The 16,582-nt window shown below is 36.3% G+C and overlaps 1 protein-coding gene across 1 annotated transcript in view; it reads left to right on the forward strand.

The window, feature by feature from the left end:
* Positions 1–414: 414 nt before the first annotated feature.
* The window catches only part of plcd3a (phospholipase C, delta 3a), a 34,343-nt gene continuing 18,175 nt past the window's right edge, over positions 415–16,582 (forward strand). Inside the window, exons 1-2 of the mRNA XM_027161074.2 lie at positions 415–897; positions 11,392–11,559. Of these exons, the coding sequence (XP_027016875.2) occupies positions 810–897; positions 11,392–11,559 (256 nt within the window). The 5' untranslated portion in view covers positions 415–809. The remainder of the gene's footprint in view (positions 898–11,391; positions 11,560–16,582) is intronic.

The following is a 16,582-nucleotide window of genomic DNA, read 5'->3' on the forward strand; positions in this document are numbered from 1 at the left end:
ATATCGAAGAAGTGAATGACTGCAGCTGAGAGTACACAGCCTTTTTCAAAATATTCGATACAAATGGCAGGTTGGAAATATGGCAGTAGTTGGGTAAGTTTGCTGGGTCCAGATTAGTTTTTTAACTGTATGGTTTTAATATTCTCTATTTAATATTTAATATCTATTTAATATTCTCTATGTGAGCAGAGAGAGAGAGAGAGAGAGAGAGAGAGAGAGAGAGAGAGAGAGAGAGAGAGAGAGAGACTTCCAGCAGATGGTTTCGGGGTGGATTTGTTCAGGTTAAACAGGTTACTATAAATGAATGAACAACAACACGGAGCGAATATTTATATCCAAGCACGACATCTCGTTTTATCTGGCAACCCTTGCTCTGGGGTTGTATCTGGCAACCCCTGCTCTGGACTCATGTTTCGGAGCGCTTTTAGAAACTGCAGTCAGCCGACTCTTTAAGAACAAGAGTTGTTCAGCACTGAAGCAAGGATTTATCAGGACTGTATCTTCACTGGGATTAAACTTTTCACCCGGGCCCTAAAAAAGAGATGGATCCAAACTTAAACTAGTAACGTTATTTTTTCTGAGTTTGTACTTTAAGTCATTTTCCCCCACATATACACCGTTATTAGTTATTCTGCAGTAGAGTTTAATTCTATGGTGTATTTAAGTTATCTCCTGGAGAAATCTGTTCTATCTGGCAACCCCAGACAGGGCGCAGTGATTTCGCAGAGACTACAGTAGTTTTAGAAAACAGAGTCGCCGTGACAGTAAACTCGTAAAGACGCGACTGAAGCAGCTCGGACAGAAGAAGCATGCTTGGGCGGAGCAAGAAAGCAGCGGAGTCGCAGAACGAACAGCCCAAAGCCGAGTCGAAGAGCTCGGATCCTCTGAGGAGACTCGGTAAGCAGAAAAAGTTTCGAAAGCAACAGCTATACACAACAATCAAACGTCACAAAAAAACGGGTCGCCATGGCTACGCGTTTGAGTCCGGTAGAATACCTCATACGTGTGCAGTGTTCATTAGCAGTTTTATTCTCTACATTAAGTTGTAATATTCAGGGTTCGTAACTGCTACGATTCGATACGAAACGATTCAGATTCATAACGGTACGATTCAGAATTTAATCATACAAATTAATCTGCTATGAAGTCGCACGAGTCTGAAGCCAACGGTTCGATAATTGTAGATATCATTGCATACGATACGATACGATACGATTTAGTATATTTGAATCAATTTGTGACCAAACAAGTTCAGAATCTGTCATAGTCCCTTTTATTTGTGTTTGCTGAAGAAAGACAATTTTCAGTATCAGCATTACAAGCAAATCACTTTAGTAGTATTTTAAAAATATTTAAAATATAAATTAGATTTTGCATCTTTTTTTAAATGTATTAATTTTTTTATTAGAAAATATTTATATATATATATTTTATTAATAATAATTGATTTATTGATTCAAATTTATAATAATCATAATTTTCTTGATTCATTTCTGTAATTGTTTTTAAGTTTTAACACAACTTTTACTTGGTGATTAGAAAGAAATATTTTTCCTTTTTTTTCAGAGCATCTATATAGTTGGAATAAATTAATTTACAGTATTAGACAAACCACAGAAGCGTGTTTTAATGTCTTTATATTATTATTTTTTTCTGATGCTTTTGTCCAAAGTGACTTACGACTGAGACATGATACACCCGAGCAGGTGAATGTCTTACCCAAGAGAGCTTGGTCGTATTGAGATTTGAACTCACAACATTGTACATACACAACATATAATGCACAAGCTGACATACTGAAGTGCAGACATGTCAATATATGTGAGTCTTCTGATAGGATGTAATAATTTCAAACCCATCATTAACCTCCACTGAAGCTTAAAGTGTGGGTTGAAAAATTTTGGCATCTTAATTGAAAAAAAAAAAAAAATTAAAAGACAAGAGCATTCCTAGTCTGTGTTAAAATGATGTAGTTCTAAGCACACAGGTAAATGTTAAAAGTAATAAAGTGTCAAGACAAAACACGTATAATTTTCTTCTATTTAGACAAGATTTGAAACACCATTACCCTAACAGTATGAGATCATGGGAAACACTATCTTTTTTGAATGTTTGCTTTATTTCATAGTTGTACGTAATGTGGTTAAACACTCCTGTATGTCAACTTACACAGCAAACAGATCGCAAAATTTTCAATTTTATCTGTTTATTTAAAGCAGTTTTAATAAGATTTACCAAGCTAACATGGCAACCCAGAGATTGTAGTGTTTAATCACTTTGGATTTTATGTAACTGTAATAATATAGATGACACCACAGGTATTTGGTTTGGTGATATTACATTAAGTAAAGTGGAAGTAGCTTAATAACTGAATAGAGATGGATTAGCTAAGATGGAGAAGGTGAAGTGGAAAGACAAAGTATGTTTCAGAGTTGCTGATTTGTTTGTCTGCCCATGTGTTACTTATTTAGTTAATATCTGGAATAAAAGCTCCCAATATGTTCTGGTGATCCGGATCCTGACCCAGGTTTATAAACAAATATTCCTAACAAAGTTGTGGAGTTTAAAGAGTTTTGTTTAAACTCTCCTAAAAAATTGCCCTTTTATTCTGACCGATGCATAATATGTACAATAATAATACATAATATTTCTGTCTATAGTGCAGATGATAATAAAATTGACAATTAAAAGAGTCTTGTGTTGAGTGCAATAAAAATGACGTTAATGAGCAACGCCCTTGTATAAACAATTAATATCATCTGATATATATTTTACTCATTTGGCTGAGGGAGGATACAACTGAGAATGCCAAAGGTCTTACTCAGGAATTCAACCAAGGAATTTTGGTAGGGATTTGTACTCACAATCTTTTGAAATAAGACTCAAAGCCATAACTGCTGAATCATAACAATAAGTGCTCTTAGTTCCCATTGATTTAACCACTTCAGTCCCTGAATCAATTACGCCAAAAGATTGTATGAATCGGTGTTGTCTTGTTGTTGCATTTGTTGTGGCTCAGTAGTTAAGGGTTTGAGTTACAGACCTGAAGACTGAAGGATTCAGATCCCAGCACTGATGACCTGCCCAGGTTAGATCGTTGAATCTCATACCCTCCCGTTATTTTACTTGTATTCTTACTCAGAAGACACTGAGTAATGTGACATACTACAGTATTTAAAATATTAGTGTACTTTACTATGTAAATATAGTTTAAAGTTCTTTACTGTCATGTTTTATGTATTTAATTTAAGCCTTATTTGTACAGTGTAGCTTTCAGTGTAGGTTTTAATTTCCACTTTCTTCCACTTCTCCTGCACTGAGTATTTGTGGGCTGTGGCTGTGGTCATCTAATGTCACGATATTTGGCACTGTTTTTTTCTGTTTGTGTGTGTGTGGTCACGTATGTGTGACGCTTACACCCTCTCGAACCTTTCAATCCCTCATCTCTCATTCTAACTCACAGCTCATTTACTCCTACGTTTTTTGCCCTTTTCACTTTGACCTCCCTCTCTGTCTCTCTGTCTCTGTTTCTCTCTCTCTCTCTCTCTCTCTCTCTCTCTCTCTCTCTCTCTCTCTCTCTCTCTCTCTCTCTCTCTCTCTCAATCACTCTCTTCACTTCTGAGCTCTTCAGCCACCCACCACGATTAGTAGCTCACTGACTCGAAAAGTGTCAGTAGAAAACAGCATCTGATGTACGTTATACATAGTATGTATTTTCTCTCTGCCTCAACATTTTAACAGAATCCAATATAATGTGTTGTTATGGTTTTATCCATAAAAGATAATTCATGCTTCTATTATACCCAGCATGCATTATTCCAATAGATTATTAAACCAATTGTGAAACCTGTGATTAGGCAACTCTGCCTGCTAGCTTTTGTTTTAAAGCCTACTTTAAGTCCCGGCACTGACAAATTTCCACATCAGAGTGATTGTGATTTATCACAATGTGTTTTTAATTTTAAAACACATCATCAGAAGTTCAAATCAGGAAATCACAACAGTATCGCTACTCTTACTATCAGTCTTCAAATTAAATACATAGACTGATTTTCAAGACGCATTTAGACACGTTTACAATAAAACATAAGAATCAAATGAATGTAATTCTCACAGCATGCCCCATTTTCAGGCTAATATTGGTTGCTGTATTTATGACAGAAACTTATAAACTGTATTGCATTATAACATGCAAGCTGCTTACTCAGATTTCAATTTTTACTCTTTTTTCTACTCATTTATAAGCACTTTTTAGACTTTGTTAACAGATCAAGGTTTTAAATGTTAAAAAATATAGGTCTTATCTATATAGGTATAACTTTTTTTCTAAATACAGTTGAGAAATCCATACTGCTAGAGTTTTCTTTTTTAAAAACCTGGCAACCTCTGAGGCCGAAACTCAACATACATCATTTCAACTTAAATGGGCCACCAGATAATAGAGTTCCCATTTAACACAGCTCCCATTTAGCACATGCCTTAACACAGATCAGCAACGAGGATGGGATTATATCCAGCACACAGAACACAGCACACAGGAAATGTATTTAATTTAGGAAATTATCTTTTTCACCTGTTTATTTGCAGTAGTGTTTTTTTTATATGATTAACATAAAAAAACAACAACAAGAATTACCACACATTTCCGCAGCTGTATCTGGTTACAAGTGAACTGTCCTTATTTTTAGCATTAATGACCTGTTTTCTGTCTCAGAAGAACAACGTCCAGGAACTAAATGAGCCACACGAGGGTGAGGAACAGAGACATTAAATTCATAGTTTAAAAGAAGATTGTCAGGAAGAGATCCTAATGAATGGTCATGAATTCTCCCATCTTATTTCTGGTGTTTTTAAACTGGTTGGAGGGAGAAATGCTGTCTCATGGCAGGCAAATTCAGTGTCGTTTTTAGTGTTTGTCCCAAATTGCAAAAAAAGCAGATGCTCTGTTAATTCCTTAAAAACCCTTTATATTTAAAATTCATATATTTATATTAATAATATAGTACATAATATAAAATAATGCTATATGATAGATTTTTTCAGTTTACGATTAGTTCACCTGGATCGCATGATTTGTATTGATTTGTATTGTCTGAGACACAAAATTCCTACCCATAAATGTAACAGGATTTTATTCGAACTTATTATAGTTCTTTTCTTCTGTTTATCACCTCTGACCATCAGAGAATCGGGAAATCGGAATTTCAATCCCATTGTTCTGATATATATATATATCTGATATATATATAGATCATCTCATCAGATGATATATATATTTTTGGCTCTAACTGTAAAACTCTAACCCATGATCAAGATCTGCTGAATTTTTCATTGGGGTCTGTGAAACAAAGGAATAAGCTAAACACTGCCTTTCTTTTGTTGATTAACCTTTTCAGCTTTCTCCAGACTTCTCTTTTTTTTCTTGTGGAGGAGTTTAGTATGATGGGGAGCACAAACGTTTTTTGCAGCCTACGAACACTTTGACTGTAAAAAAAAAAAAAAAAAAAAAAGAATTCATCTGTGCATATCATGTGCATATTTGCTTTATGTGATATCATCATATTTATTGGTATCATTGAAGCTTTTATTTTTTTTTTCCATCCGTGGAATTAACACCAGATTCAGTGATAAAATTCGATTCCAGAAACAAACTTTTCTGGTTTTGTTAAAATTGCACTTGCATTCAAGCTGACAATCATTCAGTGTAGTGCAATTCAAGTGAATGGCGATTGTGGTCTTTTACTCTAGATGTACTCATAGATGTGTCGTTGTTTTTTTCTGAGTTCTGGGAGTTTAAAGCCTCTTAGTTATGTTTCTGTTGCTACAATGTGGAACATGGCATTAAGTGATTATGCAAGTTGCTCTTTTTAGAAGTATGACATAATGTCGCTGTAGTGAAATATAACATTTCAAGGATGAAGAGAGAGAGAGAGAGAGAGAGAGGGAGAGAGAGAGAGAGCAAGAGCGAGGGAGAGGAGAGATCATCCACAGACTAGAAATGAAGATCTCTATTGCTTGAATGTTCACACTGAATAGAGCGGTTACTCTGGTGAAGCTAGGAACAACTTCTGGCTAGAGCACAAACTATCTTTCTCTCTCTCTCTCTGACTGTCTGTCTGTCTTTTTTTCTCTCTCTCTCTTGCTCTCTCTCAGTCTTTCTGCCTTTTATTTGGCACTTTCTGTTTTCATTAATCAGACAAACTGCCTTAATGTAACAAAGCATGCCAAGTAAGAACTTCTTAACCACAAACACACAAGCTCATATGCTACACACATGCGATGGCCTAGATGTCCGGGAAACGTTATTCGAGTCCATTCTGTGGTTTCTGTGGTGAGTGCCAATTTCTCTGAGATACCACTGGCTGTTTTCCAACAGTGCTGAGAGAGACGAGGACCTCCGTGTGCATCTCTTTCTTTTCTTGCAATCTTTCACAGAAATAGTTCAGCACTTTTTTTAATTCTCTATCCGCTGCATCTGTGACGCATGGAGTTACTGTAACGTACTGTATGCTGTAATTTATGGTGCAAATTTTTATTATGTAGTATGTCCAAAACAACTATCATTAGATTTACATTAAGAGAATTTGTGTTTAGTGTGATCTTTTTCTGTACTTTTGTTAGTTTAGGATTTCATGACTTCAGAGAGCCTTTCCTTTCTTTTTCAGACTCAGCTTCATACCTGTCCACCTATCGCACTCTTGTCCTTAATCCTTAACTCTGGGTCTTTTCCCGCTGTCTCATTCTTCTCTGCTGCTTTGTTATAGACATGAGAGGCGAGGCATGTTTATATTCACTGCCCTTTAGCTCAGACTGCCTGAGGAGCTGCTTTTCACATCTGCACTAAATAACCAGAAGGCAATGCTTTCTGTGCTGTCTTTCAGCATATTTGTCTGCATATCTGTCTTCACTAAGAGAAGACAGAAAAGACAGAATGTGAAATAAGCCATTTTTGTAAGTATTTTACATTTTGTTTGTTGAATTGACAATAAGAATGGAATGAAGAAGTTTTATTAGATCTTGAAACAAAATAGTGTGGAATTTATTACCCTAAATATTAGCCCTCCTGATAAAAATATATTTAAAGCACATTTTACAGAGAAGTCTTTATCTATTCAGGCAGTCGCACTAGTGAACTAGGTAACATGAAGCACTACTATGAAACAAAATATAACCTCTCTTGAAATTGTTGCACATTATTTATAGGCATAACTATTAACTGATGTTTAACCATTAAAGGTTACCTGCTGTTGCCATACTGTCATGTCCATTGCTATTACACAAAGATTATGGTTAAATTTCTGGAGGCATTTATGTTTTTTTTTTCTATACGACTGATGATGTATTTCACTTGATTATGTGTTAATTGCTGTAATAGTTCTTGTCACTTGTTCACGTTTAGCCATCTGTAAAGCAGTCAATATAATGGCTCATAATCAAAATAAAACACATCAGTGGTTTAGATTAGAAAATATTTCAAATGTTGTCTGATATCTGACACTAATACAGATTTTCAGACTTTGATATCCGCATCCTTGCAGTAATTACTTCCAAACATAATGGAGCTCATTTGACTTTGCCTGTGTTTACGTTGTAAATGATAAAATCAAGTGTCTGTTACGTTTATGTCAGTGGTCCGAAGTAGCTGATTTGATACTGCAGTTGTCTAATCTCCAAATAGACGTCCACCCCAGATCTTAATTGTGATTGCAGCGTTTTCTGGAAGTCAGTACTCAGTTAAAACTGTGTTTTTAACTACTTGTTTATTTTCCCAGAGGTACAGCACGATGAATCATCAAAACTGAACTCTTGAATTTTCCTCACTGCTTCACAGAAATCTGACAAAATGACAATAGACTTTACGTCGTACTTTGTTCAGTTCTTTTTCCTGAAATACACGTCGCTCTGTGAGTCCAAAACCGCACATTGCGGTTCCATAAGACTTTCTGCCACTTTCTGAAGAAAGTGAACTTTTAGCTGCATGACCATTGGTGCCAGATGAATCCACCAGATGCTCAGCAAGGATTTGTCAAGATTTCTTTCCATCCCATAAGGAATGACCTTTAACAGTTGTCCCTCAGATGGAGACAGTTTCCTGAGTGTTTTACTGCATTTTCCGTCTTGATTGTTCCCCTCATCTTGATTTCTTTGACAGTTTGAACATCTTGAAAATGCAGTTTACTGATAGCTTTCTAAGTTCTTTTGCAATAAAACCTATAACCTCATGTCTCCTAAAGCAGCAGTTCTCAAAGTGGCTTTTGGGCTTCTGTGAAGCTTAGCCAGGGTGTCTATGATTTTTATTTTTATTGTGTTATACTGGTGGTAATAACAACCTGCATTATTAAAGATATTATATGTAGGAGTGAAAGCACTAAAGCCAGCTCAGGCCATGTGTGTCCCAAATGCCTGTTCTTTGTGTTTAGGAATGAAAATCTCTGTGGCTCCAAAATCTATTGTTTTAAAAATCAAAATAACGTTCTTGAAATAAAGCCGTACTCACGGGATCATTGGAATTTATTTTGTAGTTAAAGTGGTCTCTATGTGTGAATATCCCCCATTTGTTAATGGCTCATTAAGTTGAATTTGGTGCAAAGGTTGTATTACATTTGATGGCTAACAACACTACCTTGATGCCCCATTATAATTCAAATTAATTCTCTTAGTAGTATTGGTAATAAACATATTCAACAATTATGTGCTCTCTGTTCAGTGTAGAATTATTTGGTATATTCAATTCCCTACACATTTTTAACGCAGTATAAACTGGTTAAAAATATCCCTCCAATGCTGAAATGAAACCCACACCACTGCTGAGTCAGGATGAGGGAGAAGACTGTGATGTGAGTAGACAGATGGAGTGGGAGAAAGAAGTCAGCAAACGCTTTTTGGTATCCAGGAACTTTTGTATATCCAGTCCCAGAGTCCAGGAGATGTGTCTCAATTGGTATACTCTGTTCCCTGCACTGTATTATTACACTGTAATTAAGTATTTATGCAGTTTAGTGTGTGTAGAGTGGTAAAGCTTCCATTTAATCACTAACATTTTACACAGAATTGAAATGACAAATGGTGATGATGGTGATTTTGGTAAATGTTCTATTTAAACTTTTTTTTTCCCTACTGATTTGTGTCTGTGGACACAAAGTTCTTACTTGTCAGTTTGGTAAAAGCTGCAGCGACCAAAGAATGTAAAAGTCCACAGTTCATTTTTTATGGGGTTTATACAATCAACTGGGTATTAATTATGCACTACATCTTGCCATGTGCCATGTTTTCCACACTGTTTTGAGAAGCAAAACACTGTTTTCCACACCAAAGAATGAGAAGCAAAGAATTTGAGAGGCATCTCTGGTCAGTTAAGGAGTGCACTTTCTTAATAAATCCATAAATATAGACTTACAGTTTATGGATTCTTATAAGCAAGAGTGTTCAGCAAGACTCAGAGACTCCTTTGAGCTTAATGATGGATGGATAGATGGATGGCTGATCCAATGTCTACAGCAGCATCTGGGAGGTTTTAACGCCATGTCTCCTCCTGCCTTTGTAGCATGAAAAAACCTTTCTAAATCAGCCTTATAGAGCTGACACGCACCAGTGAACGGACTCTAAACCGAGCAGGACAGGATAGCGATGTGCATCCCGTGGCTCATGATTTCACATGTGGTCCAAGGATTTTATTTCTTTTTCTTTATTAATCATCTTTATAACAGCATAAATAACAGCAAAAGAAGTTCTTTTTTTTCTTCGGTTTATTCAGTATATCCCACGGCTTCATGCAAGAATGACCAGCGTTTGATCAGAAAGAGAGAAAAGGCTTTTTCCAGTGACTTTGAATTTAGAATTGTGTTTATGTGATCTGAAATATATCTTTCCAATCAGCATGTATGTAATTCATTTTGCTGTTTTTCTTTACTGTATGTCTGTTGTTGTTTTTTTTACACTGTTCCAAGCCATTGCAACCCTTAACCAAATCACATGACTCAAATCATATGAGATGTTACCGTAGTTACAGATAAGGGGCGGAGCTAGCAATTTTATATCTACAAGAAAATTAACCAAATTGATTTGATTTGATTTTGCTCTGACAGAATCAGGCAGAATTCACTTTTCTGTGAAAGTCATCACTGTATCTAATCCATCAATCACAGTGTAGTCTTCCTGTCTCGGAGAACTAATGGAAGTTCCACTTGACCTGCCAGGCGCAGTCCGTCTCCTTGTCTTCCCGTACTGAATAGAAGTTTCTTTTCTTTACACATAACTACAATACTAATGTGACAACTTTTCAAACCCACATACACACACACACACACACACACACACACACACACACACACACACACACACACACACACACCTTTTCTCCTCTGACAAATAGTAGTTATTTTTAGACCACTGGAAATCTAATTATAGTCTCTCTCTCTCTCTCTGTCTCTCTCTCTCTCTCTCTCTCTCTCTCTCTCTCTCTATCTCTCCCTCTCTCTCTCTCTCTCTCTCTCTCTCTCTATCTCTTTCTCTCTCTCACTCACTCACACACACACACACACACAAAGGATATGTGTTCTTTTTATTTCACTTTATTGTTAAACCTCTATTTCACTCTTTTCTTATAGGATTGTTTTATTTTCTTTTGACACACACCACACACCCATATTTTGACTTATACCTCATCTCAGTCCTATTAAAGCACCCATGCTGACCACTGACTTGATCGTACTCCTACTAATATGTGCGTCTGTTTAGAAACCCAGCTGTTAGTACTGTGGTAATAGTGTATGAGTCAGTGTTAGGAAGAGCACTAATTACTGACACAGCAGCACATAATTGCAGGTCCCTGTTGGGAAAGGAGGAGTGTGTGTGTGTGTGTGTGTGTGTGTGTGTGTGTGTGTGTGTGTGTGTGTGTGTGTGTGTGTGTGTGTGTGTGTGGTATTGTCTCCTGTAAGAAAGACAGTTTATGGTGAAACTTAGAAAGACAGTTTATCAGAAGAAGTAACCACAAGGTTCTTTTTTTGTGTAATAATGACAAATTGTGGGAAATGAAAATGTGGGCTTTAAAATATTTGTTCATTTTTGGTTGTGTTAATCGTTCTGAAGCTGTACATATCAAGCCCCCCCCCCCCATCCCCTAAGTTCAACCTACAATTTAACTCAATTAATGTTCTTTTATTATTATTATTATTATTATTATTATTATTATTATTATTTGCACTTTATCGGTTTTGTTAATGCTCACAGGAGCCACAGGATTTGCCAAAAAATCATACAAAAGTGTGGGGAAAAAATGTTAAAGGTTTTTTAGGCACAAAGATTTATTAGACACATTTTTTTCAAGATTTAAGGTTTATTTGCCATAGATTCTTTCCTCAAAGTTTCTTTGTATGTGTGGTCTGTCTGCAGACCTGCTGGAAGATGAGGACGTGCGTGTGATGCTGAAGGGTTCCAGGATGGTGAAGGTGCGCTCCCCACGCTGGCAGAAACACCGCAGCTTCCGGCTACTGGAGGACTGTGTGACTGTGTGGTGTGAGTCCAGCAAGACCCTCCACAATGACAAGAGACGCCAGTTATGTGAGTGTACACACACGCACACACACACACACACAAACACACACACACACACACACACACACACACACACACACACACACACACACATACACTCACATGCACTTATGCACGTGCGCACACATGCACACACACTCATACATACACACATATACACACACGCTCATGCATGCATACATACACACACCATACACACACATGCCTGTACATACATCCACAGTGGAAAATGAGCCGTGTCGTTGTGTGACTGTTTTTACATTCTTGGCTTGTAATGTTTGAGAGAGAAAGCGACATTTCAGAGCTGGAGAGTGGAATTTACATTCACGCAGTAAGGAAACAAAAAACTTTCTTATCAGATGAAGGAGGCATTCAGACTTCATTCCAACATACTGTGTTTGACTGGGTTTGTTTCTGGCTTATCTCAAACCTCCTCAAAATTCTGAAAGTGAAAGTATACTAACTGAAAACAAAATATCACACAGGGTGTTTAACACATTAAATACTTGTTCGATTGCTCCACAATAAGTGTAAATCGATATGGCCTTATCCAGAAAGACTCACATTTATCATATTTATATAAACAAGGGTGAAATGTCTTGCTTAAGCACCCAGTGTTAACAGGATCTGAACTCGTGATCAGATCAGTAATCCAACGGCTTAGTCACTAAGCTGCCCCTTCCCTTCCCTATAATCCATTAGATCTATGATATCACATTATAAAGTGTTTTATTAACCATGAAAAATATAATTACATTCCTACATTTGCCTGCAGATAATGATCACTGTTTACTGTCCATCTCATCCTGTTGTATTGATGCTTTGTTCCATTTCGCTAAAACCAGAGAGGAAATGTTTTGATGTTAGGAATCCTTTTGGAGCTTTGTGTAGTAAATTAGGGCTTAGGTTTGTGCGGTAAACAGGACTGAGTGGTTCTTATTTACTTTACAGAGTTATGCACACTTTAGATCGAATAAACCTAGAGAGATGAAGTCCTGTGTATGGAGAATGTAATAGACACATTATGAGTTTTTTGAACCACACTGTAGTGCCACATCATAAGCTCTAAGACTGAAGGAAAATTCTATAACACACAGATTATATAACAATGTCTTTCAACAGCCCACGAAAAGCAAACAAGCAATATTTTGAACTTATAATATTTTGCTAATACCATAAATATATAAGAGTAGATATCTCACATATCTCACGTCTTCAGAGTAACCAATGAACTGTGAAGAGAAGAGCATCAGTTTGATGGCTAGTGTACATGATGATCCCGAGCTGTGAAACATTTTCAAACTTAGCCCTGATTAATAATCTTGACAAAAAGCTGCAAAGGTTTGGCTGCAGAGCAACATAACTGGTACAGAATCAATTAGTTTCCTGTTGCCAGAGACCTAATTTCATTTGACTGCTACCTGTCAAAAAAATTAGCTATAAATTAGCTAGCTAGTTTGGTTTGCTTGGCTACTGTTTATATCACTAGAAAAATTATGTCATGTAAATGGTAGCCAGCTAAAAATCTATTAGCATAATATATTGAGTAAACCAATAGTCAGTTTGACAGGAATAGTTAACATTGCTAACGATTATGTCAATAAAATGATTAGCCAATTTGGCCAGCACGGTAGCTTACACTAGGTTAATTATTATGCTAGGTACACTATTAGTCAATGTTGCTAGAAAAGTAAATAATAATGGGCTGGCTATTATGATGTGTAAACCTGTGACCAATACTGCTAATAAACCAGATGTTTGTTTGTGCTAAACCAGTGGTTAATGTTTTTAGAAAACATTTGCTAATACAGGGATAACTTTTATGCTGTGTAAAGTTATTAGCTTATAAACTAGCTAAAATCAAACTAGCTAATGTTAGTTCAGTTATTGTACTAAAGTGGTGGCTAATTTATCAAGAAAACTAGCTGCTATTAGGACGTTTTGATGTTTAAACTTGTGGACAATGCTGGGTAAGTCTGTGGCCAGTGTCACTTAATGACTAGCTAATATTAGGCTAATTATTAATTAGACATGTTGGATTTGACAATGATTATTTTGGTGCAAATTTATATATTTTCACCTGTTTGAAAAGAGCCATTAAAAAGCTATACGTGATAAGTGACCATTATTTGAAATAAAAAGTTATATTATTACTCTGACTCATGTTTTTGCTATATTGCTGCTTGTTTACAAAGCATCTGTTTGTTTGTCAGAACAATCACTATTTTGGGCTAATAATATGAAACATGCTGAAAGCTATCACTATAGATTGCAGTAACTGTTTAAGAGAAGGGTATAAAGATGGCATGAGGTTACAATCAGGATAGACAACACAACAACTGAGCAATCGAAGGTTAATATTTTTTATGAAGTTCTCCATTGTGGAAGCTTTGGTGCTACCAGGATATGAACTCACAACCACTAACAGTGTCACAGTGTATTTGCATGACATTTAAATACTTAACTGCTGGAGTAAGACTTGGCAGGTGTCCAAATTTGGGGAAAATAGGAAGGCAAAAAAGGTGTTTCCAGAAAAACACTGAAATGATTAAATCTAGCTGTAATTCTACTCAGACTGATAAGCCGTCTAAATATAGTCAGGTATTGTATAAAGTATTGTATAAAGCAGTGGTTAGTTTGATTACACAGATTTTCTAAGTCGATTGCTCTGAGTGTCTTTTGTTAGCTTATTTACTCAGGTGATTATTAGAGAGAGGAAAAACCCGAATACCTTCTACAAGTCATGTAAAGAAGGCCGCCTCACATGAGCACAGGAATGCTACAGTATGGCATAGATCAGACCTTCTCACCCACAGCTTTCAGCTGTGCACCATACACTGTGGAAATAAAATTCTGAGAACAGCTTGTGGTTTGGAAAAAAGTAAAGCAAAAAAAAACTATAGATCATAGACATAGTCGTTCTTAGACAGGATCTTTGTTTGTTTGTTTTGGCAATATCTCTCTCTCTCTCTCTCTCTCTCTCTCTCTCTCTATCTCTATGTCTCTTACACACACACACACACACACACACACACACACACACACACACACACACACGCCCACACACACACAGGATGGGTGAAGGCCTTGTCATTACTAATTAGAGAATTCCTCTTCTGCTGTAGATAATCTTGAAACATCTAGAGGCGTCTAATGCATGAAAATAAATATACAAGTTAGGAGTAACATTATACCGATGGCTTTTGCACAGACACACAGACACACACACACACACACAAACACACACACACACACACACACACACACACACACACACACACACACACACACACACACACACACACACATGCTTTTCATACTTTTATCTGACCTCATTGCCAGTTCATAGCAACCCAACACACGTCTGCATCACCTAGGATGGAACGATGGGGTCAGATGGTTTTCCAAGTTCTAATTTTAATCCACTGCATTTATGCAACCCTGTGAATCATGCTGTGAAATAAGGGGTTAAACAAGGCTAGGTATTTAACTGATAGACTCTATTTGGGTGGTTTACAGAATTCGTTTCACAGCAGTCAGGTGATTTTGACTACGCTGACATAATGAAAACCAGATCCGACAAGCATTACCCAGTCATTTCACATGTGTTAGCCAATACTTCTTTTCTGCAGCACTGACCACGTGAAGGATTGATCATGACGTGTCATCCGCATGGAGCTGACAGATCGACCTCATGGTGGTCGCTAGCGGCTGTATTTACTTAAACTGAATACATTTTTTTTCTTGTAGCCTCAGATACAATGCTATTAGAAACTCTTCTATAGGCTCCTATGTCAAATTCAACTACATTGTGGGACATCTTCCAAAAAGATAAATAAACGAAATATTTTTTGGCTGCAAGTTTTTTTTGGATTTCAGTGTGAGATATGTTTTTATCACTATTGGGATAACCTTTCACACAATAGTAGTGGTTGGGGATAATGCCTTCCTATTTTAGATGCTTAATAACATCTCAGAGAGCAGAAATGGGTTTGGTATCACCATTTATTTTGTTTACTTTGGGTTTAATGTTACTATTTAAGTTGTCCATAGTAGGCAAAAACAGAAATATTTATGAAAACTTTCTTTCTACTTTCTACTTTCTTATGAGCTTCATATTAACCACCATTATGGAGTATGGCATGTCAAAGACATATAATGATGAACATGAACACAACAAAACAGGTATACATTTTATTTTTAAGCCTTTTGGGGAAGAAAACTTAATGCTCTTTTACTTGACTTTTAATGTGTTATTTTGGGTTATTTTATCCTTGTAATTGGTAAATATTTTATCCAATTTATTATTATAACATTGTGTTTTTTGCAGTGTTGTAATGTAACGAAGTTAAAATACTTTGTTACTGTACTTAAGTAAAAATTTCACATATCTGTACTTTAATTTATGTCAACTTTCACTCCACTACATTTCCTAGATAAAATGTAGACTTTTTCTCCGTTATATTTCCAATAAGCATCTTCGTTACTAGTTACTACAAAATAAAAGCATAAGAAATGTGTGTGACTGTAATAAGGGAGGTTTGGCGAATCACTGCTCCTAGATCGCATTACGCTCCGCACGCTCTACGGAGAAACACAGGTACACGCAGCGTGCACGCGCAGTCAGAGCTGGAGGCATTTATCTGTAACGGCGGCAACCAAAAGCAGTGAAATGTCACTATTCTTATTACCAGAGTTGATAGCACAAACAAAATATTAATGCAACATCAATACTAAATAAAAATAACATTTATTGATTTGGTCTTTGTCTTGTGAATATTTGTTTATTAATGACTGCATTCATTGGACACACGGTTCGTAGAGAATGCACACATACATGAACTGATTTGATTCAAGACTGGCATCATTACATCATGCATAACATTTTGGTGTCCACTTTTGGCATTTAATAATAGCATAACTTTTGGCTTACTATGTAGTCATATAATATATAATAAAAAACTCTTCTTGTTTTAAATTCTCACTAAGGGCTAAAACCCCTAAAGATGAAATCCTAGAACCGCCCCTG

The sequence above is a fragment of the Tachysurus fulvidraco genome, chromosome 15 (genome assembly GCF_022655615.1).
Source record: "Tachysurus fulvidraco isolate hzauxx_2018 chromosome 15, HZAU_PFXX_2.0, whole genome shotgun sequence".
NCBI classification, from domain to species: domain Eukaryota; kingdom Metazoa; phylum Chordata; class Actinopteri; order Siluriformes; family Bagridae; genus Tachysurus; species Tachysurus fulvidraco.